The sequence below is a fragment of the Leucoraja erinacea genome, unplaced genomic scaffold (assembly GCF_028641065.1).
Source record: "Leucoraja erinacea ecotype New England unplaced genomic scaffold, Leri_hhj_1 Leri_864S, whole genome shotgun sequence".
NCBI classification, from domain to species: Eukaryota; Metazoa; Chordata; class Chondrichthyes; order Rajiformes; family Rajidae; genus Leucoraja; species Leucoraja erinaceus.
Genome location: NW_026576800.1, coordinates 23232 through 48221, shown reverse-complemented (window position 1 = coordinate 48221; position 24990 = coordinate 23232). Strand labels below are relative to the sequence as shown.

Here is a 24990-nt window from a genome sequence, read left to right as displayed (position 1 = left end):
ATGGAAAGTCCGCACTGCGCCCACTGCTGAAGCTCCGGGCCCGACTCCGGGAAAGGGAGAAAAGTCGCATTCCACCGAGGTCAGTTACTGAACAACAGTTTCTCCCTATTCCCCGCTCCCACCCACCCACACACTAAAACACACTTTTAGACATACTGAACTCAAAACAGCATGTGGAAAGGATGAACAGCTGCCGGCTCGCGGCACCACCCGTCGCTGTGCCTACACGTCTTTGCATTATGATGACTAGTCCCACCTGCCCGTATTTGCCCCACATCCCTCTAAACCTGTTCTATCCATGTACCTGTCTAAATATTTCTTAAACAGTGCGATAGTCCCAGCTACAACTACCTCCTCCAGCAGCTCATTCCAGACACCCACCACCCTTTGTGTGAAAAAGTTACCCCTCAGATCCCTATTAAAACTTCCTCCCAATTCACTTTAAACCTGTGTTCTCTGGTTCTCGATTCCTCAACTCTTGGTCAAAGACTCTGTGGGTGGGTGGGTCTGACCTGATCTATTCCCCTCGTGCTTTTATCCACCTCTATATTTCTGATGGTGCTGTGTGTACAGCTGCACAGTGTAGGTTGGCCTGATTGAAGTCTCTGGCTACGATGAACAAAAGGCCTCAGGGTATTTTGCTTCAGTGACACTGCTGACAGTGTGGAGTTCCCCAAGTGTAAAATGAACATCAACCTTGGGTGGATGTGACGATCTGCTGATGAAACCATCCCGCCCTTGGACCCACCCAGTACCTGCCAACACTTTGTCCTGATACATCCCTCTTCCAGCTCTCTTCCCCACCCCACCCCACCCCAATCAGTCTGAAGAAGGGTCCCCACCCAAAGCCTCACCCATCCATGTTCTCAAGTACCTTTCAAGAGAGAGGTCAGACAAAAATGGAGAAACTCGGCGGGTGAGGCAGCATCTATGGAGCGAAGGAATAGGCGACGTTTCAGCTTGAGACCCATCTTCACACTGATGTGGATGTGGGGGTGGGGGAGGGGGGGCGAGAAGAAGAAAGGAAGAGATGGAGACAGTGGGCTGTGGGAGAGCTGGGAAGGGGAGGGGAAGGAGGGAGAAAGCAAGGACTACCTGAAATTGGAGAAGTCAAGGTTCAAGAGAGAGAGAGTTAGATTTAGATTTAGCTCTTCAGGCTAAAGGAATCAAGGGATCTGGGGAGTAAGCAGGAATGGGGGTACTGATTTTAGATGATCAGCCATGATCTTATTGAATGGCGGTGCTGGCTGGAAGGGCTGAATGGCCAACTCCTGCACCTATTTGTTTAATGTTTCTATGTTTCTCCAGAGATGCTGCCTCACCCATTGAGCTACTCCAACACTTTGTGTCCCTTTACTGTGAGTAAAGTAACGAGAGTAATACGGTGTGGAAACAGGATCTCTGGCACAACTTGCCCAGGCCAACCAACATGTTCCATCTACACTAGTTCCTTGTTTCTATGTTGACATTGGAAAGCATTTTATCCGGATGCATCACAGCTCGGTTTGGGAACAGCTCCATCCAAGACCGCAAGAAATTGCAACGAATTGTGGACACAGCCCAGACCATCGCACATACCAACCTCCCTTCCATTGACTCCATCTACACTTCACGCTGCCTCGGCAAGGCCAGCAGCATCATCAAGGACCAGTCACACCCTGGCCACTCCCTCTTCTCCCCTCTCCCATCGGCTAAGAGGTACAGACGTGTGAAAATGCACACCTCCAGATTCAGGGACAGTTTCTTCCCAGCTGTTATCAGGCAACTGAATCATCCTACCATAACCAGAGAGCGGTCCTGAACTACTATCTACCTCATTGGAGACCATTGGACTATCCTTGATCAGACTTTACTGGCTTTACCTTGCACTAAACTTTATTCCCTTATCATGTATCTGTGAAGGGATCGATTGTATTAAGTGTATGGAGCATTCTCTGCTGCATCACACAAATAAACAGTTCAGGCTTGTAATAAAAAGCACGGAAAGATCAATCAAACTTTAAAAGATCAATAAACTGGCTGACATTTTCTTTGGCATTTTTAAGCTGGGTTCTTTGGAATTCATTTTGAATTTTAAAGCCCTAGAAGAGCCTCTTACTTAATTTAGTAGAATCTTGTATTTATAGGAATTAATTTGTAAATGATTGTAAATGTCTGTGGACACACTAGAGGCAGGAAACATGGTCCCGATGTTGGGGGAGTCCAGAACCAGGGGCCACAGATAAAGAATAAGGGGTAAGCCATTTAGAACGGAGACGAGGAAACACTTTTTCTCACAGAGAGTGGTAAGTCTGTGGAATTCTCTGCCTCAGAAGGCGGTGGAGGCCGGTTTTCTGAATGCTTTCAAGAGAGAGCTAGATAGGGCTCTTAAAGATAACGGAGTCAGCGAATATGGGGAGAAGGCAGGAACGGGTAATGATTGGGGATGATCAGCCATGATCACATTGAATGGCGGAACTCGCTCGAAGGGCCGAATGGCCTATTCCTGCTGCCCCTATTGTCTATTGGCGCGGATACGGTGGGCCGAAGGGCCTGTTTCCACGCTGTGTCTCTAAACTAAACCAAAGTAAACATTTTGTAAGAGCCAAGCTGTAGTTTACTTTAATTATATTTGCTTTAGTAAGTGAATCAACACCCTATTGCTATTTAATTTATAAAGGATGGAAAGTCAAGACCACTATATGAATTGAAACTATCAAACTTCTGTGATTTTGTTTAAGTCCTTCCAATTTTCCGGGAAAATAAATTGGTTCCCAAATCCTCATGAACTTTGCGGGTGTGAGCTCCAGGGAACTGCAGACAGCTCGCTTACTGTTGAATCAGCCCCTTGATCAGATGCAATGCTGCTGATGGCATCATAAATTAATGACTAATAATGAAGCATAAAATTAGCACAGAGCCTTCTGAGATTTACTTTAGACTTTAGAGATGCAGCATGGAAACAGGCCCTTTGGCCCACTGAGAGCGTGTCGACCAGCAATCGCCCCGTACACTAGCACTATCCTATCTGGGACATTGTACAGAAGATAATTAACCTACAAACCTGCGCATCCCATTTACCCAATGCCCATGTACCTGACCAAATGTCTTTTGAACGTAGCGATAGTCCCCGTTTTAACTACCTCCTCCGGCAGCTCGTCCCATACACCCACCACCCTCTGTGTGAAAATGTTGCCCCTCAGGTTCCATTAAATCTTTCCCCTCTCACCCCTTGAAATTATATCCTCTGGTTCTCGATTCCTCTATTCTGGGTAAAAGAGTCCGTACGTCTACCCGATCTATTCCCCTCATGATGTTATACACCTCTATAAAATCATCCCTCACCCTCCTGCGCTCCAAGGAATAGAGACCCAGCCTGCTCAACCTCTCCCTACAGCTCAGACCCTCGTGTCCTGGCAACATCCTCGTAAATCTTCTCTGCCCCTTTGCCAGCTTGACAACATCTTTCCTTTAACATGGTGCCCAGAACTGAACACAATACTCTAAATGTGGTCTCACCATTGTCTTGTGTAACAGGACCTTCCAACTTCTATACTCAATATTCTGACTGATGAAGGCCAATGTGCAGAAACCCTCTTGACCAGCTTATCTACTGGACACTGGCAGCCCAGACCATCACACAAACCAACGTCCATTCCATCGACTCCATCTACACCTCACACTGCCTCGGCAAGGCCACCAGCATAATCAAGGAAGTGTCGCATCCTGGCCACTCCCTCTTCTCCCCTCTCCCATCGGGCAAGAGGTACAGAAGTGTGAAGACGCACACCTCCAGATTCAGGAACAGTTTCTTCCCAGCTGTTATCAGGCAACTGAATCATCCTTACCACAACCAGACAGCGGTCCTGAACTACTATCTACCTCATTGGTGACCCTCGGACTATCCTTGATCGGACTTTACTGGACTTTACTTTACACTAAACGTTATTCCCTTGATCCTATGTGGATCATATGTGGATCTGGCCTAGCTACTCTCTGTTTAGGAAGGTGAATAGTGCGAGACAGGAGGATTGAGGAGGAGCAGAGTGTGAAGCCAGAGGAAGGAATGTAGTTGGAGGGCAGGGGGAAATGATCTCCAGTATTCTTGGACTCCATGCCAATAGACAATAGACAACAGGTGCAGGAGTAGGTCATTCGGCCCTTCGAGCCTGCACCGCCATTCAATGTGATCATGGCTGATCATCCCCAATCAGTACCCCGTTCCTGCCTTCTCCCCATATCCCCATACCGCTATTTTCAAGAGCCCTATCTAGCTCTCTCTTGAAAGCATCCAAAGAACCGGCCTCCACCGCCCTCTGAGGCAGAGAATTCCACAGACTCACAACCCTCTGTGGGAAAAAGTGTTTCCTCGTCTCTGTTCTAAATGGCTTACCCCGTATTCTTAAATATTTCTTCTCTCCAGAGGTGCTGCCTGTCCCGCTGAGTTTACTCCAGCATTTGGTGTCTATTCTCGGTGACATCAAGGTTGCTGGGGCTTGCAGGCTGTGAGGAAGGCTGTCAAAGTATACAGCGGGATATAGATCAGATGTGCGGAGAAATGGCAGATGGAGTTTAATCCGAGCAAGGGCAGCATGGTGGCGCAGCGGTAGAGTTGCTGCCTGACAACGCTTGCAGCGCCCGAGACCTGGGTTCCATCCCGGCTACGGGATCCTAACTGTCACTGTATGTCATGTTGTCACTTGCGGGCGGAGCACCAAAGCAAATTCCTTGTATGTGAATACTTGGCCAATAAACGTATTCATTCATTCATTCGTCTGTACAGAGTTTGTACATCTTCCCTTTGACATGACTGCTTGGGTTTTCTCCGAGATCTTCGGTTTACTCCCACACCCCAAAGACGTGCATGTTTGTAGACCAAGTGGCTTGGTGTAAATGTAAAATTGTCCCCGGTGTGTGTGTGTGTGTGTGTAGGGTAGTGTTAATGTGCGGGGATCACTGGTCGGTGGGCCAAAGGGCCTGTTTCCGCGCTGGATCTCAAAATTAAACTAAATTACACTAAATTGTCAGATGTTGTACTTTGGGAGGGTGAGTGTAAGGGGCAAGTATACAGTTAACGGCATCGATGTACAAGATGGATTTTGGAGTCCCAGTCCATAACTCCCTGAATGGCAACACTAGTGGATCGAGTGGTAGAGAGGGTGTATGATGAGCTAGCCTTCACTGGTTGGGGAATTGAGTAGAATAGTCAGGAAATCAATGATTCAGCTGCGTGTGTATTAGACAGTTTTGTTTATTGTGAAAAGCTTTTGTTGCGTGCTATCCAGTCAGCAGAAAGACAAGGCATGATCACAATGGAGCCATTTAACAGTGTACAGATGCATGATGACGGAACAACGTTTAGTGCAAGGTAAAGCCAGCAAAGTCCGGTCAAGGATATTGCGTGCAGTTCTGGTCCCCACATCACTGGAAGGATGTGGAGAGGTTGCAGAAGGGGTTCGCTGTCTGGGGTTGGGGTGGGGTGGCAACAAGGAGAGGAGGAGGAGCCTCATCTCGGTTGGTTTTCTCCGAAACGCTGGAGGATAAGTGGAGACCTGAGAGAAGGATATAAACTCATGAGCGGTGTAGAGAGGGTAGACAGGCAGAACATAGAAACATAGAAAATAGGTGCAGGAGTAGAGGCCATTTGGCCCTTCGAGCCTGCACCACCATTGAATATGATCATGGCTGATCATCCAACTCAGTATCCTGTACCTGCCTTCTCTCCATACCCCTTGATCCCTTTAGCCACAAGGGCCACATCTAACTCCCTCATAAATATAGCCAATGAACTGGCCTCAAATACCTTCTGTGGCAGAGAATTCCACAGATTCACCACTCTCTGTGTGAAAAATGTTTTTTCTCATCTCGGTCCTAAAAGACTTCGCCCTTATCCTTAAACTGTGACCCCTTGTCCTGGACTTCCCCAACATCGGGAACAATCTTCCTGCATCTAGCCTGTCCAACCCCTTAAGAATTTTGTAAGTTTCTATAAGATCCCCCCTCAATCTTCTAAATTCTAGCGAGTACAAGCCGAGTCTATCCAGTCTTTCTTCATATGAAAGTCCTGACATCCCAGGAATCAGTCTGGTGAACCTTCTCTGTACTCCTCTCTATGGCAAGAATGTCTTTCTCAAAGTGGAAATCCGAAGGCCAGAGATCATAGGTTTGAAGTGAGAGGGGCAAAGTTTCAAGGAGATGTGCGGTGTGAGTTCTATTACACAGAGGGTGGTGGGTGCCTGGAACGCACTGCCAGGGGTGGTGGTGGTGGAGGCAGATATGATAGTGGTGTTTAAGAGGCTTTTAGATAGGTACATGTAAGCAGGGAATGGAGGGATACGGATTACGTGCAGGCAGCTGAGATTAGTTTATAGATAGACACAAAATGTTGGAGTAACTCAGCGGGACAGGCAGCATCTCTGGAGAGAAGGAATGGGTGACGTATCGGGTTGAGACCCTTCTTTATATTGAAGTTTAGCTTCATATTGGACACATATATTGTGGGCCTTAGAGTCTGTTCCTGTGCTGTACTGTTTTAATCAGTTATGTTACAGATCAATGAGATAAAATTGTGCCATTTATCAATGAGACAAATTGATATGGGAGTGCAGCGTAGGTTTACAAGGTTAATTCCCGGGATGGCGGGACTGTCATATGCTGAGAGAATGGAGCGGCTGGGCTTGTACACTCTGGAGTTTAGAAGGATGAGAGGGTATCTTATTGAAACATATTAGATTATTAAGGGTTTGGACACGCTAGAGGCAGGAAACATGTTCCCGATGCTGGGGGAGTCCAGAACCAGGGGCCACAGTTTAAGAATAAGGGGTAAGCCATTTAGAACGGAGACGAGGAAACACTTTTTCTCACAGAGAGTGGTGAGTCTGTGGAATTCTCTGCCTCAGAGGGTGGTGGAGGCAGGTTCTCTGGATACTTTTAAGAGAGAGCTAGATAGAGCTCTTAAAGATAGCATTTGTTCGAGTCAGGGGATATGGGGAGAAGGTAGGAACGGGGTACTGATTGGGGATGATCAGCCATGATCACATTGAATGGTGGTGCTGGCTAGAAAGGCCGAATGGCCTACTCCTGCACCTATTGTCTATTGTCTACTGTCTAAAGAAAGCAAACTAAATGCTAGCATTTATTTCAAGAGGGCTTGCATACAAAAACAGGGATGTAATGCTGAGAATCTATAAGGCACGTAATCTCCTTCTCCCCATAACCCTTGGCACCCGTACTAATCAAGAATCTATCTATCTCTGCCTTAAAAATAGTAATTGACGGCCTCCACAAATTTACAACCCTATGACTGAAGAAATTCCTCCTCATCTCCCTCCGAGAAGAATGTTTTGGGTCGTGACCCCCCTTCAGCCTCCGATACGTCACCTATTCCTTTTCTCCAGAGATGCTGCCCAGCCCACTGTGTTACTGCAGTTTTTTGTGTCTATCTTTGGTTTAAACATCGCACCTACACGCTTCGCCTATTTGGACATCATCTCTTCGACGGCATCTGCGAGCTTCTGGTATTGCTCCAGCTCATTGTACATGTGTACAGAGACCCGCACATACAACAATCCTGCCAAAGCCTTGACGGGAACCTGGTGGGAAATAAGACCAGTTGATGCAACAAGTCACGTCAAACCACAATATACAGTTGCAATGCAGAGCAAAGCACAAAGAGTTTCAATACTTTCTTTATGAATACCAGGTTAAAGCAAAACTAATCATAATCAGTATTATAATAAAATCATGAGAGGACAGATGGTGAAGTTGTATAGGGCTCTGGTGAGACCACATCTGGAGTATTGTGTACAGTTTTGGTCTCCTAATTTGAGGAAGGACATCCTTGTGATTGAGGTTCACGAGATTGATCCCTGGGATGGCGGGACTGTCATATGAGGAAAGATTGAAAAGGCTACGCTTGTATTCACTGGAGTTTAGACGGATGAGAGGGTATCTTATAGAAACATATAAGATTGGTTCAGGGCTTGGACACGCTAGAAGCAGGAAACATGTTCCCGATGTTGTGGGAGTCCAGAACCAGGGGCCACAGTTTAAGAATAAGGAGTAAGCCATTTAGAACGGAGACGAGGAAACACTTTTTCTCACAGAGAATGGTGAGTCTGTGGAATTCTCTGCCTCGGAGGGTGGTGGAGGCAGGTTCTCTGGATGCTTTCAAGAGAGAGCTAGATAGGGCTCTTAACGATAGCGGAGTCAGGGGGATATGGGGAGAAGGCAGGAACGGGGTACTGATTGGGGATGATCAGCCATGATCACATTGAATGGCGGTGCTGGCTCAAAGGGCCTAATGGCCTACTCCTGCACCTATTGTCTATTGTCTTAAAGCAAAATTAATTTATAATACTGATCATAATCAGTGAGGAATAGATTGGGTATGCTGCAGTCGTATAAGACGTTGGCGAATATTTAGAGTATTGTGTTCAGTTCTGGGCACCGTGTCACAGGAAAGATGTTTATCAAGTTGGAAAGGGCATAGAAAAGATTTACGAGGATGTTGCCAGGACTAGAGGGTGTGAGCTACAGGGAGAGGTTGAGCAGGCCTCTATTCTATTCCTTGGAGCGCAGGAGGATGAGGGGTGATCTTACAGAGGCGTACAAAATCATGAGAGGAATAGTTCGGGTAGACGCACAGAGTCTCTTGCCCAGAGTAGGGGAATCGAGGACCAGAGGACACAGGTTCAAGGTGAAGAGGAAAAGATTTAATAGGAATCTGAGGGGTAACATTTTCACACAGAGGGAGGTATGGAACAAGCTGCCAGAGGAGGTAGTTGAGGCTGGGACTATCCCAACATTTAAGAAACTGTTGGACATGTGCATGGATAGGACGGGTTTGGAGGGATATGGACCAAGCCCAGGCAAGTGGGACTGGTGTAGCTGGGACACTGTTGGCTGGTGTGGGCGAGTTGGGCCGAAGGGCCTGTTTCCACGCTGTATCACTCTATGATTTAAATAACTACTCAATTGATTCCAAGTATACATTAAGAGGATGCATCTGAATACCAGCTCAACCATTTTTTTTGCATCAACATGTGTTTTTTGCACTTGAGTTTCCAACATGGATCTTGACAAAAATGGGGAATGACCACTTCCTGTTTTAACAAATTGGCTGCTAGAATGTACTACGGCAATGGACTCGATTTCCCTCGCTCCGCCCTGCCTCTTCTCCCCTCTCCCATCAGGCAAGAGGTACAGAAGTGTGAAAACGCACAACTCCAGATTTAGGGACAGTTTCTTCCCAGCTGTTATCAGGCAACTGAACCATCCTACCCCAACCAGAGAGCGGTCCTGAACTACTATCTACCTCTTTGGTGACCCTCGGATTATCCTTCTCTACATCGGTGAGACCAAGCGCAGGCTTGGCGATCGCTTCGCCCAACACCTCCGCTCAGTTCGCAATAACCAACCTGATCTCCCGGTGGCTCAGCACTTCAACTACCCCTCCCATTCCGAATCTGACCTTTCTGTCCTGGGCCTTCTCCATGGCCAGAGTGAGGCCCACCGTAAATTGGAGGTGCAGCACCTCATATTTCGCTTGGGCAGTTTACACCCCAATACATTGACTTCACCAATTTCAGGTAGTCCCTGCTTTCTTCCTCCTTCCCCTCCCATTCCCAGCTCTACCACAGCCCACTGTCTCTGCCTCTTCCTTTCTTTTTCCCGCCCCCCTCCCCCGACATCAGTCTGAAGAAGGTTCTCGACCCAAAACGTCGCCGACTCCTTTTCTCTATAGATGCTGCCTCACCCGCTGAGTTACTCCAGCATTTTTTGTTTACTATTCGGATTATCCTTGATCGGACTTTGCTGGCTTTACCTTGCACTAAACGTTATTCCCTTATCATGTATCTGTACACTGTGAATGGCTCGATTGTAATTGTGTATTGTTTTCCCGCCGACTGGTTAGCACGCAACAAAAGCTTTTCTCTGTACCTCGGTTATTCTGCACCTCATCCTAACAACAGCATCACTAAAGACTTTGTGGGCTTGAAGTGAACAAGTTACAGGCGAAGGTAGACAAAAGTGCTGGAGAAACTCAGCGGGTGCAGCAGCATCTATGGAGCGAAGGAAATAGGCAAAGTTTTGGGCTGAAACCCTTCTTCAGACTGATGTAGGATGAGGGAGAGCTGAGGGAGGGGAGGAGACAGCAAGGGCTACCGGAAATTGGAGAAGTCAATGTTCATACCGCTAGGGTGCAGACTGCCCAAGCGGAATATGAGGTGCTGCTCCTCCAATTTCCGGTGGTGCTCACTCTGGCCATGGAGGAGGCCCAGGACAGAAAGGTTGGATTCGGAATGGGAGGGGGAGTTGAAGTGCTGAGCCACCGGGAGGTCAGGTTGGTTATTGTGAACCGAGCGGAGGTGTTTGGCGAAACGATCGCCAAGCCTACGCTTGGTCTCACCGATGTAGATCAACTGACACCTAGAGCAGCGGATGCAATAGATGAGGTTGGAGGAGATACAGGTGAACCTCTGTCGCACCTGGAACGACTGCTTGGGTCCTTGAATGGAGTTGAGGGGGGAGGTAAAGGGACAAGTGTAGCATCTATTGCGGTTGTAAGGGAAAGTGCCCGGGGAGGGGGTGGTGCGGGAAGGAAGGGAAGAATTGACCAGGGAGTTACGGAGGTACAGGCGACTTTGGGCCTGCAGAATCTGTGGTATTCTAGGGTGGGTGACGGCTGCGGCCAGGTGAGAAATATTTCCCATTTCGATTGACAAACAAAACATGTTGAGGAACTCCAAAGACAGACACAAAATGCTGGAGTGACTGAGCAGGACAGGCAGCGTTTCTGGAGAGAAGGAATGGGCGGCGTTTTGGGTCGAGATCCTTCTTCAGACTGAGAGTCGGGAGATATGGAAGGGTGGGGTGTGAGAAATTACAGATCAAAGCAGACGCGGAGGGCGTGCAAACTCCGTACGGACAGCAGCCGTAGTCAGGATCGAACCTGGGTCTCTGGCGCTGTGAGGCGGCAATTCTACCGCTGCGCCGCCCGAAACGTCACCCATTCCTTCTCTCCAGAGACGCTGCCTGTCCCGCTGAGTTATGGCCCTGTCCCACGGTACGAGTTCATTCCAAGAGCTCTCCCCCCGAGTTTGCCCTGATTCGAATGCGGGGATTTACGGTAATGGCCGCTCGTCGGTACTCGGGGCTCTCGTGGACATTTTTCAACATGTTGAAAAATCTTCACCAGTCTTCCCGAGCTTACCTGCCGTTAGCGAGTCTTCCCGAGTGCCTGCCGTTAGCTTTACGAGCCGCTAAGAGACGTCCCCGAGCTCCGACGTACCCGCTACGTACGTTCTCCGTGCTTACCACGAGTTTGATTTTTTTTAAACTCGGGAGAGTTCTTGGAATGAACTCGTACCGTGGGACAGGGCTATAACATCGGCATCTTGTGGTCTGTCTTCAGTGTATAACCAGCATCTGCAGTCGTTTCTGATACGTTACCTCAATGTTATAGCGGCTGTAAAGTGCGTTCTGGATTGTCTCCGCATGCTCGTAGTTTGCAGCCCTGTCCTCCTGAAGGCTCTCTGGAAGTCGAACGCACACCATGGATCCAAACATCTCTCTCGGGGCTAGCAGCCCAGTTTTCCATCGGCCCACCAGTAAATCCACTGGAGACATCAATTAGGTGAAGAGCGTGTTGGGGAAAGAAGCAGAAAAAAGGTTAAAGGGTGAAACGCAATCGCTGCCTCCTCTCCTCACATCCTCCCGGCAACTTCTGGCGGGCCCATTAACTACAAACTTGCAGGGCTTTGGAGTGTGGGAGGAAACCGGAGCACCTGGAGAAAACCCACCAGGTCACGGGGAGAAGGTACAAACTCCGTACAGACAAGCAGCATGGAACCCGGGTCTCTGGCGCTGTAAGGCTGGTTCTCTGGATACCTTTAAGAGAGAGCTAGATAGGGCTCTTAAAAATAGCGGAGTCAGGGGATATGGGGAGAAGGCAGGAACGGGGTACTGATTGGGGATGATCAGCCATGATCACATTGAATGGCGGTGCTGGCTCGAAGGGCCGAATGGCCTACTCCTGCACCTATTGTCTATAGTCTGTACCATTGCCCCACCATGCCGCCCAAAGATCCACTCTAGTAAACATTTTTGTACTATTAAGAGTCTTTTTTTCTCTTTTAAGTTGAGGCAAATGCTCTAGTAATCATTCTCTGCCTGAATTTACCAGGCCTTTGCTAAAAGAGAAATTTTCAGTCTTTCTGGTAAGGGCACGGTGGCACAGCGGTAGAGTTGCTGCCTTACAGCGCCAGGGACCCAGGTTCGATCCCGACTTGGGGTGTTGTCTGTACGGAGTTTGTACCTTCTCCCCATGACCTTAGCGGGTGCTCTGGTTTCCTCCCACACCCACAGGTTTGTAGGCTAATTGGCTTCGGTAATATTGTAAATTGTCCCCAGTGTGTGTAGGATAGTGTTAGTGTGTGGGGATTGCTGGTCGGTTCGGACTCGGTGGGCCGAAGGGCCTGTTTCTGCGCTGTATCTCTAAACTAAACTATAGAAGGTTGTACACATACGGCGGAAAGCAAACGACAATAAGAATGAGGCAAACATGGAATGTGATTTTGCGTAAGATGAGCAATAGATGCACGTTCTTTAGTTTGTTTAGTTTATTGTCATGTGTACCGAGGTACAGTGAAAAGCTTTTGTATCGTGCTAACCAGTCAGCGGAAAGACAATACATGATTACAATCGAGCCATTTACAGTGTACAGACACATGATAAGGGAATAACGTTTAGTGCAAGGTAAAGCCAGCAAAGTCCGATCAAAGACAGACAATAGGTGCAGGAGTAGGCCATTCGGCCCTTCGAGCCAGCACCGCCATTCAAAGTGATCATGGCTGATCATCCCCAATCAGTACCCCGTTCCTGCCTTCTCCCCATATCCCCTGACTCCGCTATCTTTAAGAGCGCTGTCTAGCTCTCTCTAGAAAGCATCCAGACAACCTGCCTCCACCGCCCTCTGAGGCAGAGATTTCCACAGACTCACAACTCTTTGTGAGAAAACGTATTTCCTCATCTCTAAATGGCTTGCCCCTTATTCTTAAACTGTGGCCCCTGGTTCTGGACTCCCCCAACATCGGGAACATGTTTCCTGCCTCCAGTGTGTGCAAACACCTTAATAATGTTATGTGTTTCAATGAGATGCCCTCTCATCCTTCTAAACTCCAGAGTGTACAAGCCCAGCTGCTCCATTCTCTCAGCATATGACAGTCCCGCCATCCCAGGAATTAACATAGAAACATAGAAAATAGGTGCAGGAGTAGGCCATTCAATATGATCATGGCTAACCTTGTAAACCTACGCTGTACTCACTCAATCGCAAGAATGTCCTTCCTCAAATTAGGGGACCAAAACTGCACACAATACTCCAGGTGTGCTCTCACTAGGGCTCTGTACAACTGCAGGAAGACCTCTTTGCTCCTATACTCAACTCCCATACTCAAGATAGTCCGAGGGTCACCAAAGAGGTAGATAGTATTCAGCGCTGCTCTCTGGTTGTGGTAGGATGGTTCAGTTGCATGTTTTCATTAACTGTGCCACGCTAATTATGCTCTTTAGGGGGCGTTATGTTGTACTGAAAAAGCCTCGCAACAGTTCATGGGGGAAGTAACCATTCTATCACATGATGGTGGCAAGCTCAAATGTTTCGGCAGTGCAGAGAATATAAACAAAAAATGATGTGTTGGAAAAATATCATCTGCCAAATCACAGTGTTACAGTGGTTCAATTTATTCACGTCTATAACGGATGATTCAGTACTTGCTTATCAATAATTCAGAGACTGTCAGAGTCTCCAGCAGTTGATGCACCAAGGGGCTAACTGAATTAACATTGCTATTTTTAACTGAAGTATATATGCAGTGCAACTGAGGTCTGGAGGGAGCGGAAGCGGAGAGGATGCTTCCACCAGTGGGAGAGGAGGCAGTGAAGAAAGCGAATGGTATGTTGGCCTTTATAACAAGGGGAATCGATGCAAGCCTGGGCGATCGATGTCATGTGGAGGACAGGCTGTTGCCCATGCAGCATGTCCCCCCTCTCCACGTCGCTGATCGTTCCAAAGGAACAGCAGGGCCGTTACAGTTTGGCACCAGCGCCGTCGCAGGAGCTGGTTGTAGACAACGACGAACTGCCTTAGGGGCTCCGACTCCGGATTTTCTTGTGGTTTACTCCTGGAGCCTTTTCCATGACTGGATATGGCCACAAGGCAGTGGAGGTTTTAAATCAGAGTTTTCCCTCTCCTAGATGGACCGCCTTCCCAGGCTGACGAGCCCCATCTGCCCGAGACTCGTGGGGGCGGGAGAGTCTACTTTCCCGTGCAGGTCTACAACACCTGCCCACTGCCCACTGTCCACTGCCCACGTACAATAGACAATAGACAACAAGTGCAGGAGTAGGCCATTCGGCCCTTCGAGCCAGCACCGCCATTCAATGGCTGATCATTCCCAATCAGTACCCCGTTCCTGCCTTCTCCCCATATCCCCTGACTCCACTGTCTTCAAGAGCCCTAGCTAGCTCTCTCTTGAAAGTATCCAGAGAACCTGCCTCCACAGCCCTCCGAGGCAGAGACACTTGTCCCACCTTCCCATATCTCTATAAACCTGTCTAAACCTGGCTTTGGAGTATGGGAGGAAGCCGGAGCACTCGGAGAGAAGCCACGCAGGTCACGGGAAGAAGGTACTGACAGCGCCCAGAGTCAGGATGGAACCCGGGTCTCTGGCGCTGTGAGGCAGCAACACTACCGCTGCGCCACCGTGCTGCCCTTGTTACAGATTAAGATACACTTTTCCACTTATGCCTGTAACTCTCTAGCGGCTGCTGCATGCTGACGTGTCACCCATGCCCTTACAATTTAAAGAAACATTTCATTGCTTTATTTTGAATCCTTAACCACCTTGGTGTGGTTTACATATGATGTGTGTATCTCTCTGTATCTCTGTACATCTTTGCATTGGCAGTCTCAAAGGTCACCTTGATGCCCTCACAGAAGTATTATGCTTCACTCCACGGACTACACACACTTGTACAATTCTCTATCTTGTGATGAGCGATGGATGTAAATCATATAAAGCAGCCTCCCTTTTTCTCAACTTTTCAATGACTTTTAAATGTGTGGCATCTTTGTGGGCCTGTCCCACTTAGGCGTTACATTAGCCGGTGATTGCCGCGGTGAATGGTCGCCAGTCGTCTCCTCAGTCGCCCAAAGAGTCGTAGCGTCTTTCTGATCGCCGCTGGATTGTCAACATGTTCAAAAATGTTCGGCGAACATTTTCCAAAATAGGGCTCTGGTGAGACCACATCTGGAGGATTGTGTACAGTTTTGGTCGCCTAATTTGAGGAAGGACATCCTTGCGATTGAGGCAGTGCAGCGTAGGTTCACGAGATGGATCCCTGGGATGGCGGGACTGTCAAAGATTGAAAAGGCTAGGCTTGTATTCACTGGAGTTTAGAAGGATGAGGGGGGGATCATATAGAAACATATAAAATTATAAAAGGACTGGACAAGCTAGATGCAGGAAAAATGTTCCCAATGTTGGGCGAGTCCAGAACCAGGGGGCCAGAGTCTTAGAATAAAGGGGAGGTCATTTAAGACTGAGGTGAGAAAAAAACGTTTTCACCCAGAGAGTTGTGAATTTGTGGAATTCCCTGCCACAGAGGGCAGTGGAGGCCAAGTCACTGGATGTATTTAAGAGAGAGTGAGATAGAACTCTAGGGGCTAGTGGAGTCAAGGGATATGGGGAGAAGGCAGGCACGGGTTATTGATAGTGGACGATCAGCCATGATCACAATGAATGGTGGTGCTGGCTCGAAGGGCTGAATGGCCTCCTCCTGCACCTATTTTCTATGTTTCTATGATCGTGGCAACCATGGGTTTGATGCCAATGAGTGTAGCTTTATCAGACATGATCACAATGAATGGCGGTGCTGGCTCAAAGGGCTGAATGGCCAACTCCTGCACCTATTGTCTATTGATGTAGGTGCTGTCGTCAGTTGTCGCCAGGTTAATGTCGGTTGTCACCGCTGCTGACTTCGGCGAATTCCATTGTCATAATCGCACACAGTCCCCAAAAAAATCGCCTAAGTGGGACAGGCCCATTAGCCCAGTGGCCGTTTTTTGTGGCGACCTGTTACGGCTATGACAGTCGCCAGCAGTCACCTTATAGAGACTTTCTTATAGAAACTTACAACATTCTTAAGGGGTTGGACAGTCTAGATGCAGGAAAATTGTTCCCGATGTTGGGGAAGTCCAGGACAAGGGGTCACAGTTTAAGGATAAGGGGGAAATCTTTTAGGACAGAGATGAGGAAAACATTTTTCACACAGAGAGTGGTGAATCTGTGGAATTCCCTGCCACAGAAGGTAGTTGAGGCCAGTTCATTGGCTATATTTAAGAGGGAGTTAGATGTGGCCCTTGTGGCTAAAGAGATCAGGGGGTATGGAGAGAAGGCAGGTACAGGATACTGAGTTGGATGATCAGCCATGATCATATTGAATGGCGGTGCAGGCTCGAAGGGCCGAATGGCCTACACCTGCACCTATTTTCTATGTTTCAGAAATATTCAACTGCAATTTATCATGGTTAAAATGGTAATCATAGTCACAGAGTGACACAGTGTGGAAACGGGCCCTTATCCCTCCAAGCCAGTCCTATCGATGCAATAGTGTCTGCCTGCCTCAACTACCTCCACTGGCAGCTCGTTCCATGCACCCACCTCCCTTTGTGTGAAAAAGCAACCCCTCAAGTTCCTATTAAATCATTTTTCCCGTTCACCTTAAACCTGTGGTTTTCGATTCCTCCTCTGGGCTTGAGACTCCGTGCGACTACCCGATCTATTCCTCTCATGATTTTGTACAACTCTATAAGATCGCCCCTCATCCTCCTGCCCTCCAAAGAATAGAGACCCAGCCTGTTCAACCTCTGCCTGCAGCTCACACCCTCGAGTCCCGGCAACATCCTCGTAAATCTTCTCTGCACCCTCTCCGCAGCTTGGCAAGCGGACATTTAGCAGGGACGTGTGGAAGCCCTTGAACGACATGTTCTCACCAGCCTGGGTCATAAGGCCTTTGATGTAACCCCGGATCCTTTGAACGCCCACAGACTCCCAGAAGTCCAACACGGTGTGTAGAGCCAAGATTGCCGTGTAGTCCTTCAACCCTGAAATGAGATTCAAGAAAAGCTATTGCAGCCGACATTGGCGACTGTGAAATGACGGCCAAACACACTGAGCTTCCTGAACCAGTTTACAAATCGCAATTTAAAATGAAGTAGTGTTGGTTCTTAAATACCTACTTGTCCTTTGTAGTAAGGGAGTGCGGCGGGGGGAGGGGGAACAATTAATACATTCTGAATTAAATGGTTTTAAATTTAGCAATATACTGCATCAAATATGAAGAGCACAGAGTGTCATAGATGTTGTCAAGCTGGAGAGGGTACAGAGAAGATTTACGAGGATGTTGCCAGGACTCGAGGGTGTGAGCTACAGGGAGAGGTTGGGGCAGGGTGGGCAGGGCCGGATTTACGTATAAGCTAGACAAGCTTAAGTTTAGGGCCTCGAGATCTAGGGGGGGCCTACTCACCTTGCTGCCTCACCCACCATCCGCCCACCGGGACCTCCTACTCTTTGCTCGCTGACCCTCGCCACTCCACCGCCCTCCAGCAGCCGTCGCCTTACCTGCAGCCTGGACTCAGCACCGGGCCTGAGGTTTCCACGCTGCAGATTCCCACTCCCCTGGGTTTGACTGCGCTGGGTCCTAGTGCTAGGCCCCCTAACCCTGGTCATCTCAGTGACTGGTCCACTGGGTCTTCCCCATTCCCTTCAAACCATGTGACCCCAGCTCTTCCCCACCCACACTACAGACCTCCCCCATGACCACCCTCCACCCCTCCACCAGATATCGCCTCAGCCTCAGTTCACTCACCTGCCTTCCTCCGGCCCCAACCCCCATCCCTGCCACAGGCCCAACACTCCAGAGCTTCAAACGGCGATCCAGGTAAGGCATCGCCCGCTCCGCGGGGAATCCAATATGTATTTTAAAACCAACTGTTTAACGACAACATACAGTAGAATCTAAAAGTGTCACACTGTCACTGTTGGGTAGTCATTGTCCTCTAGTCGTGGGGGTGGGGGATTGGGAGGGGGGGGGCTCACAAGTGAAATAGCTTAGGGCCTCTCTTCATCTAAATCCGGCCCCGAGGCTGGGACTCTATTCCATGCAGGAGTGCAGGAGGATGAGGGGTGATCTTATAGAGGTGTATAAAATCACGTGAGGAATAGATCGGGTAGATGCACAGAGTCTCTTGCCCAGAGTAGGGGGAATCGGGGAACAGAGGACATAGGTTCAAGGGGGAAAGATTTAATAGGAATCTGAGGGGTAACTTTTCCCACACAGAGGGTGGTGGGTGTATGGAACGAGCTGCCAGAGGAGGTAGTTGAGGCTAGGACTATCGCAACGTTTAGACAGGTACATGGATAGGACGGGTTTTTCGAGAGAGATATGGGCCAAACGCGGGCAGGTGGGGCTACTGTAGCTGGGACATGTTGGCCGTTTGGGCAAGTTGGGCTGAAGGGTCTGTTTCCATGCTGTATCACTCTAACGTCTACAATAATCTAAATATCTCTGCATTTACAATAGCAAAATGCTCAAAGCAGCACCCATAATTTGCACACCGCTACGCCTGGCAAAACGACAATGTCAAATGGCAAATAATGAATGCAGAGACTTTGTCCAGATTGTCCTGATGAATCCTAATGATTTTGAGTACAAATTCTGCATTATTAATGTTTTGACTATGGACTTAGACGTAGGAACAAAATTCCGCCATTCTGCCCACCGAGCCTGCCCTGCCATTCATTCACAGCTGATCTATGATTGCCTCCCAACCCCATTCTCGCGCCTTCTCCCTGTAACCTTTGACGCCCTTCCTGAAGGGCCTGTCCCACTGTACGAGTTAAAAAAAAAAAAATAAAAAAAAAATCAAACTTGAGGTAAGAACGTAGAATGTACGTAGAGGGTACGTCGGAGCTCGGAACGTCTCTTGGCTGCTCGTAACGCTAACGGCAGGTACTAGGGAAACGCGGTAAGCTCGTGAAGATTTTTCAACATGTTTGAAAATGTCCACGAGAGCCCCGAGTACCTACGAGCGTCCATTACCGTAATTGTCTGAGTACGGATCAGGGGAAAACTCGGGAGTACTCTTGAATTAGCGCGTACAGTGGGACAGCCCCTTAATCATGAACCTATCAGTAGTCTCTGCCTTAAAAATACACAATGACGGCCTCCACAGCCATCTATGGCAATGAATTCCACATATTTAAGGGCCGGTCTCACTTAGGCGATTTTTCAGGCGACTGTCACAGTCGTAGCAACGTTGTCAACAAAATAGAGAGAGTACAGAGGAGATTTACTAGAATGTTGCCTGGGTTTCAACAACTAAGTTACAGAGATAGGTTGAACAAGTTAGGTCTTTATTCTCTGGAGCGCAGAAGGTTAAGGGGGGACCTGATAGAGGTCTTTAAAATGATGAGAGGGATAGACAGAGTTGATGTGGACAAGCTTTTCCCTTTGAGAATAGGGAAGATTCAAACAAGAGGACATGACTTCAGAATTAAGGGACAGAAGTTTCGGGTTAATATGAGGGGGAACTTCTTTACTCAGAGAGTGGTAGTGGTGTGGAATGAGCTTCCAGTGGAAGTGGTGGAGGCAGGTTCATTGGTATCATTTAAAAATAAATTGGATAGGCATATGGATGAGAAGGGAATGGAGGGTTATGGTATGAGTGCAGGCAGGTGGGACTAAGGGGAAAAAAAAAATTTGTTCGGCACGGACTTGTAGGGCCGAGATGGCCTGTTTCCGTGCTGTAATTGTTATATGGTAGCAGGTCACTGAACCCCCCCCCCCCCCAACGACAGTGTCTACAACAACCTACCATCGAGTCGACGACAAGCTACGGCAAGTATAACAACATTTAAAAGACATTTGGCCAGGTACATGGATAGGAAAGGCCTCTGGTCCTGGACTCTCACACTAGTGGAACATCCCCTCTACAAGCCTTGCACTGTCCTTCATTGTAAATTGAGCGCACAAAATGCTTCCTGTTCTTCAGTGAGGGGTTTCTCATTAAAAGACACAACCTCTGCAGCCACAACTTTAGCCTCAGCGGAGGGTGGGAACTATTTCCAGTCGTTGTCAACATGCCCATGCCCTTGACCTTCAATGCATTGGAATTCTTCCAGCTCGGAGATCAGACGTCTTTCTAATGCAATAAAGAACACCGTATACTCCACTCACTCATGCCAGAGATTTAGTTTAGTTTAGGTCAAAGGCAGACACAAAATGCTGGGGTAACTCAGCGGGACAGGCAGCATCTCTGGAGAGAAGGAACGGGCGATGTTTCAGGCCGAGACCCTTCTTCAGACTGATGTCAGGGGTGGGGGCGGGACAAGGGGGTTAATGAGCCATTCGGAGGCAGTGACCATGACATGGTCAGGTTTCATCTACAATTGGAGAGGGAGAAGATCAGAGTAGATCGGAGGTGTCAGTGTTGCAGTTGAATAAAGGGGACTATAGGGCCATGAGGGAGAAGCTGGCCAAAGTTGACTGGAAAGATGCACTAGCAGGGATGACAGTGGAACAAAAATGGCTGGTGCATCTAGGAATAATACAGAAGGTGCAGAATCAGTTCATTCCTAGGAGGAAGAAAGATTCCAAGGGGAGAAAGGGACGACCATGGCTGACAAGGGACGTCAGGGACAGTATAAAAATTAACGTGAAGAAGTACAACGTAGCAAAGAGCGGGAAGAAAGAGGATTGGGCAATGTTTAAAGAGCAACAGAAGATAACCAAAAAGACAATACGGGGAGAAAAGATGAGGTACGAAGGTAAGCTAGCCAAGAATATAAAGCAGGATAGTAAAAGCTTCTTTAGGTTTGTGAAGAGGAAAAAAATAGTTAAGACCAAAGTTGGACCCTTGAAGACTGAAAAAGGTGAATTTATTATGGGGAAAAAGGAAATGGCAGATGAGTTGAACAGGTACTTTGGATCTGTCTTCACGAGGGAGGACACAAACAATCTTCCTGATATAGTAGTGGCCAGAGGATCTGGGGTGACGGAGGAACTGAAGGAAATCCACATTTGGCAGGAAATGGTGTTGGATAGACTGATAGGACTGAAGGCTGGTAAATCCCCAGGGCCTGATGGTCTGCATCCCAGGGTACTTAAGGAAGTGGCTCTAGAAATTGTGGATGCATTGGTGATCATTTTCCAATGTTCTATAGATTCAGGATCAGTTCCTGTGGATTGGAGGGTAGCTAATGTTATCCCACTTTTTAAGAAAGGCGAGAGAGAGAAAACAGGGAATTATGGACCAGTTAGCCTGACATCAGTGGTGGGGAAGATGCTGGAGTCAATTATAAAAGATGAAATAGCCGCACATTTGGATAGCAGTAACAGGATCGGTCCGAGTCAGCATGGATTTACGAAGGGGAAATCATGCTTGACTAATCTTCTAGAATTTTTAGAAGATGTAACTAGGAAAATGTACAAGGGAGAGCCAGTGGATGTAGTGTACCTGGACTTTCAGAAAGCATTTGATAAGGTCCCACATAGGAGCTTAGTGGGCAAAATTAGGGCACATTGTATTGGTGGGCTGACATGGATCGAGAAGTGGTTAGCAGACAGGAAACGAAGAGTAGGGATTAACGGGTCCCTTTCAGAATGGCAGGCTGTGACTAGTGGGTACCGCAAGGCTCGGTGCTGGGACCGCAGCTATTTACAATATACATCAATGATTTGGATGAAGGGATTCAAAGTAACATTAGCAAATTTGCAGATAACACAAAGCTGGGTGGCAGTGTGAACTGTGAGGAGCATGCTATGAGAATGCAGGGTGACTTGGACAGGTTGAGTGAGTGAGCAGATGCATGGCACATGAAGTTTAATGCGGATAAATGTGAGGTTATCCACTTTGGTAGCAAAAACAGGAAGGCAGATTACTATCTAAATGGCGTCAAGTTGGGAAAAGGGGAAGTACATCGGGATCTGGGGGGTCCTTGTACATCAGTCTATGAAAGTAAGCATACAGGTACAGCAGGCAGTGAAGAAAGCAAATGGCACGTTGGCCTTTATAACAAGAGGAATCGAATATAGGAGCAACAAGGTCCTTCTGCAGTTGTACAGAGCCCTAGTGAGACCACACCTGGAGTATTGTGTGCAGTTTTGGCCCCCTAATTTGAGGAAGGACATTCTTGCTGTTGAGGGAGTGCAGCGTAGGTTTACAAGGTTAATTCCCGGGATGGCGGGACTGTCATATGCTGAGAGAATGGAGCAGCTGGGCTTGTAAACTCTGGAGTTTATAAGGATGAGAGGGTATCTCATTGAAACATATAAGATTGTTAAGGGCTTGGACACGCTAGAGGCAGGAAACATGTTTCCGATGTTGGGGGAGTCGAGAACCAGTGGCCGCAGTTTAAGAATAAGGAGTAAGCCATTTAGAACAGAGGCGAGGAAACACTTTTTCTCACAGAGAGTGGTGAGTCTGTGGAATTCAGCCCATCAAGTCTACTCCGCCACTCAATCATGGCTGATCTATCTCCCAAGATACGATGATTTTGCCAGGAAGAGATGGAGAAATAAAAGCCTTGTCCTAGTCGAATGGTGGAGCGGTCACAAGAAAAGAAGGTGCAAGGTTTCTCTTGCTTCTTTGTTATGTAATGAATTGCATTTAAAAAGGACCTACTTCCCTTCAAAAAGATCAAAAACAGCATATCAATAGACAATAGGTGTAGGAGTAGGCCATTCGGCCCTTCAAGCCAGCACCGCCATTCAATGTGATCATGGCTGATCATCCCCAATCAGTACCCCGTTCCTGCCTTCTCCCCATATCCCCTGACCAATTTTTAAGAGCCCTATCTAGCTCTCTCTTGAAAGTATCCAGAGAACCTGCCTCCACTGCCCTCTGAGGCAGAGAATTCCACAGACTCACCACTCTCTGTGAGAAAAAGTGTTTCCTAGTCTCCGTTCTAAATGGCTTACCCCTTATTCTTAAACTGTGGCCCCTGGTTCTGCACTCCACCAACATCGGGAACATGTTTCCTGCCTCTAGCATGTCCAAACCCTTAATAATCTTATATGTTTCATTGAAACATAGAAAATAGGTGCAGGAGGAGGCCATTTGGCCCTTCGAACCAGCACCGCCATTCATTGTGATCATGTCTGATCGTCCCCAATCAATAACCCGTGTCTGCCATCTCCCCATATCCCTTGACTCCACTAGCCTCTAGAGCTCTATCTAACTCTCTCTTAAATCCATCCAGTGACTTGGCCTCCACTGCCCTCTGTGGCAGGGAATTCCACAAATTCACAATTCTCTAGGGGAAAAAGTATTTTCTCACCTCAGTCTTAAATGACCTCCCCTTTATTCTAAGACTGTGGTCCCTGGTTCTGGACTCGCCCAACATTGGGAACATTTTTCCTGCATCCGGCTTGTCCAGTCCTTTTATAATTTTATATGTTTCTATAAGATATCCCCTCATCCTTCTAAACTCCAGTGAATACAAGCCTAGTCTTTTCAATCTTTCTTCATATGACAGTCCTGCCATCCCAGGGATCAATCTCGTGAACCTACGCTGCACTGCCGCAATCACAAGGATGTCCTTCCTCAAATTAGGAGACCAAAACTGTACACAATACTCCAGATGTGGTCTTACCAGAGCCCTATACAACTGCAGATGAACCTCTTTACTCCTATACTGAAATCCTCTTGTTATGAAGGTCAACATTCCATTTCTTCACGGTCTGCTGTACCTGCACGCCAACTTTCAGTGGCCGTTGTACAAGGACACCCAGGTCTCGCTGCACCTCCCCCTTACCTAAACTAACCCCATTGAGATAACAATCTGCCCCCTTGTTTTTGCCACCAAAGTGGATAACCTCACATTTATCTATATTATACTGCATCTGCCACGCATCTGCCCACTCACTCAGCCGGTCCAGGTCACCCTGCAACCTCCGAACATCCTCTTCACAGTTCACACTGCTACCCAGCTTTCAATAAGGTCGCCTCTCATCCTTCTAAACTCCAGAGTGTGCAAGTCTAGCCGCTCCATTCTCTCAGCATACGACAGTCCCGCTATCCCGGGAATTAACCTTGTAAACCTACGCTGCACTCCCTCAATAGCAAGAATGTCCTTCCTCAAATTAGGGGACCAAAATTGCACACAATACTCCAGGTGTGATCTCACTAGGGCTCTGTATAACTACAGATGGACCTCTTTGCTCCTGTACTCTTGTTATGAAAGCCAACATGCCATTAGCTTTCTTCACTGCCTGCTGTGCCTGCATGCTTACTTTCAGGAAGACAAGGGTTAATTGCTGCTAAAGTGTTTTGTGACACTGTTGCACAACCCACGCGCTGCTGGAACCCACAAGATCGTATGGAAGATAATGGGGGCCGATGACTTGCTTAGTGTGTGCGGAGATCGCTGGTCGGCGTGCAGTTCATAAGTGATAGGAGCAGAATTAGGTTATTCGGCCCATCAAGTCTACTCCGCCACTCAATCATGGCTGATCTATCTCTCCCAAGATACGGTGCTTTTGCCAGGAAGAGATGGAGAAATAAAAGCCATGTTCTTGTCGAATGGTGGAGCGGTCACAAGAAACCAAGTTGCAAGGCTTTCTCTTGCTTCTTTGTTATGTAATGAATTGCGTTAAAAAATAACCTACTTCCCTCCAATGAGATCAAATCACAGCATATCGATTAGCAAAGGATTGAGAGTGGATTTTGAGCATGGCACGGTGGCACAATGGTAGAGATGCTTAAAGGAGAAATTTAATGGAGACTAGACTAAGTGGGACCCGTTGGGTCCCAGCATCACACGGGAGGGCAGGTCCCCCAATGCAATATTCCACCTCTACACCAATTCCAATATTGGTGGCCAGTGGGGGAGGGGGAGGGCTTTCTGGAGCGCTAGTATGGGTGCTGTGGGCCAAAGGAACTGG

General features: G+C 47.9%; 1 protein-coding gene across 1 annotated transcript in view; it reads right to left on the bottom strand.

Annotated features, from left to right (window-relative positions):
• Positions 1–6972: 6972 nt before the first annotated feature.
• LOC129694926 (uncharacterized) overlaps positions 6973–24990 on the bottom strand; it is a gene marked incomplete at its 5' end in the record, with an annotated part of 39388 nt that continues 21370 nt past the window's right edge. Inside the window, 3 exons of the mRNA XM_055631681.1 lie at positions 6973–7571; positions 11434–11600; positions 17039–17149. Coding sequence (XP_055487656.1) covers positions 7455–7571; positions 11434–11600; positions 17039–17149 — 395 coding nt within the window. The remainder of the gene's footprint in view (positions 7572–11433; positions 11601–17038; positions 17150–24990) is intronic.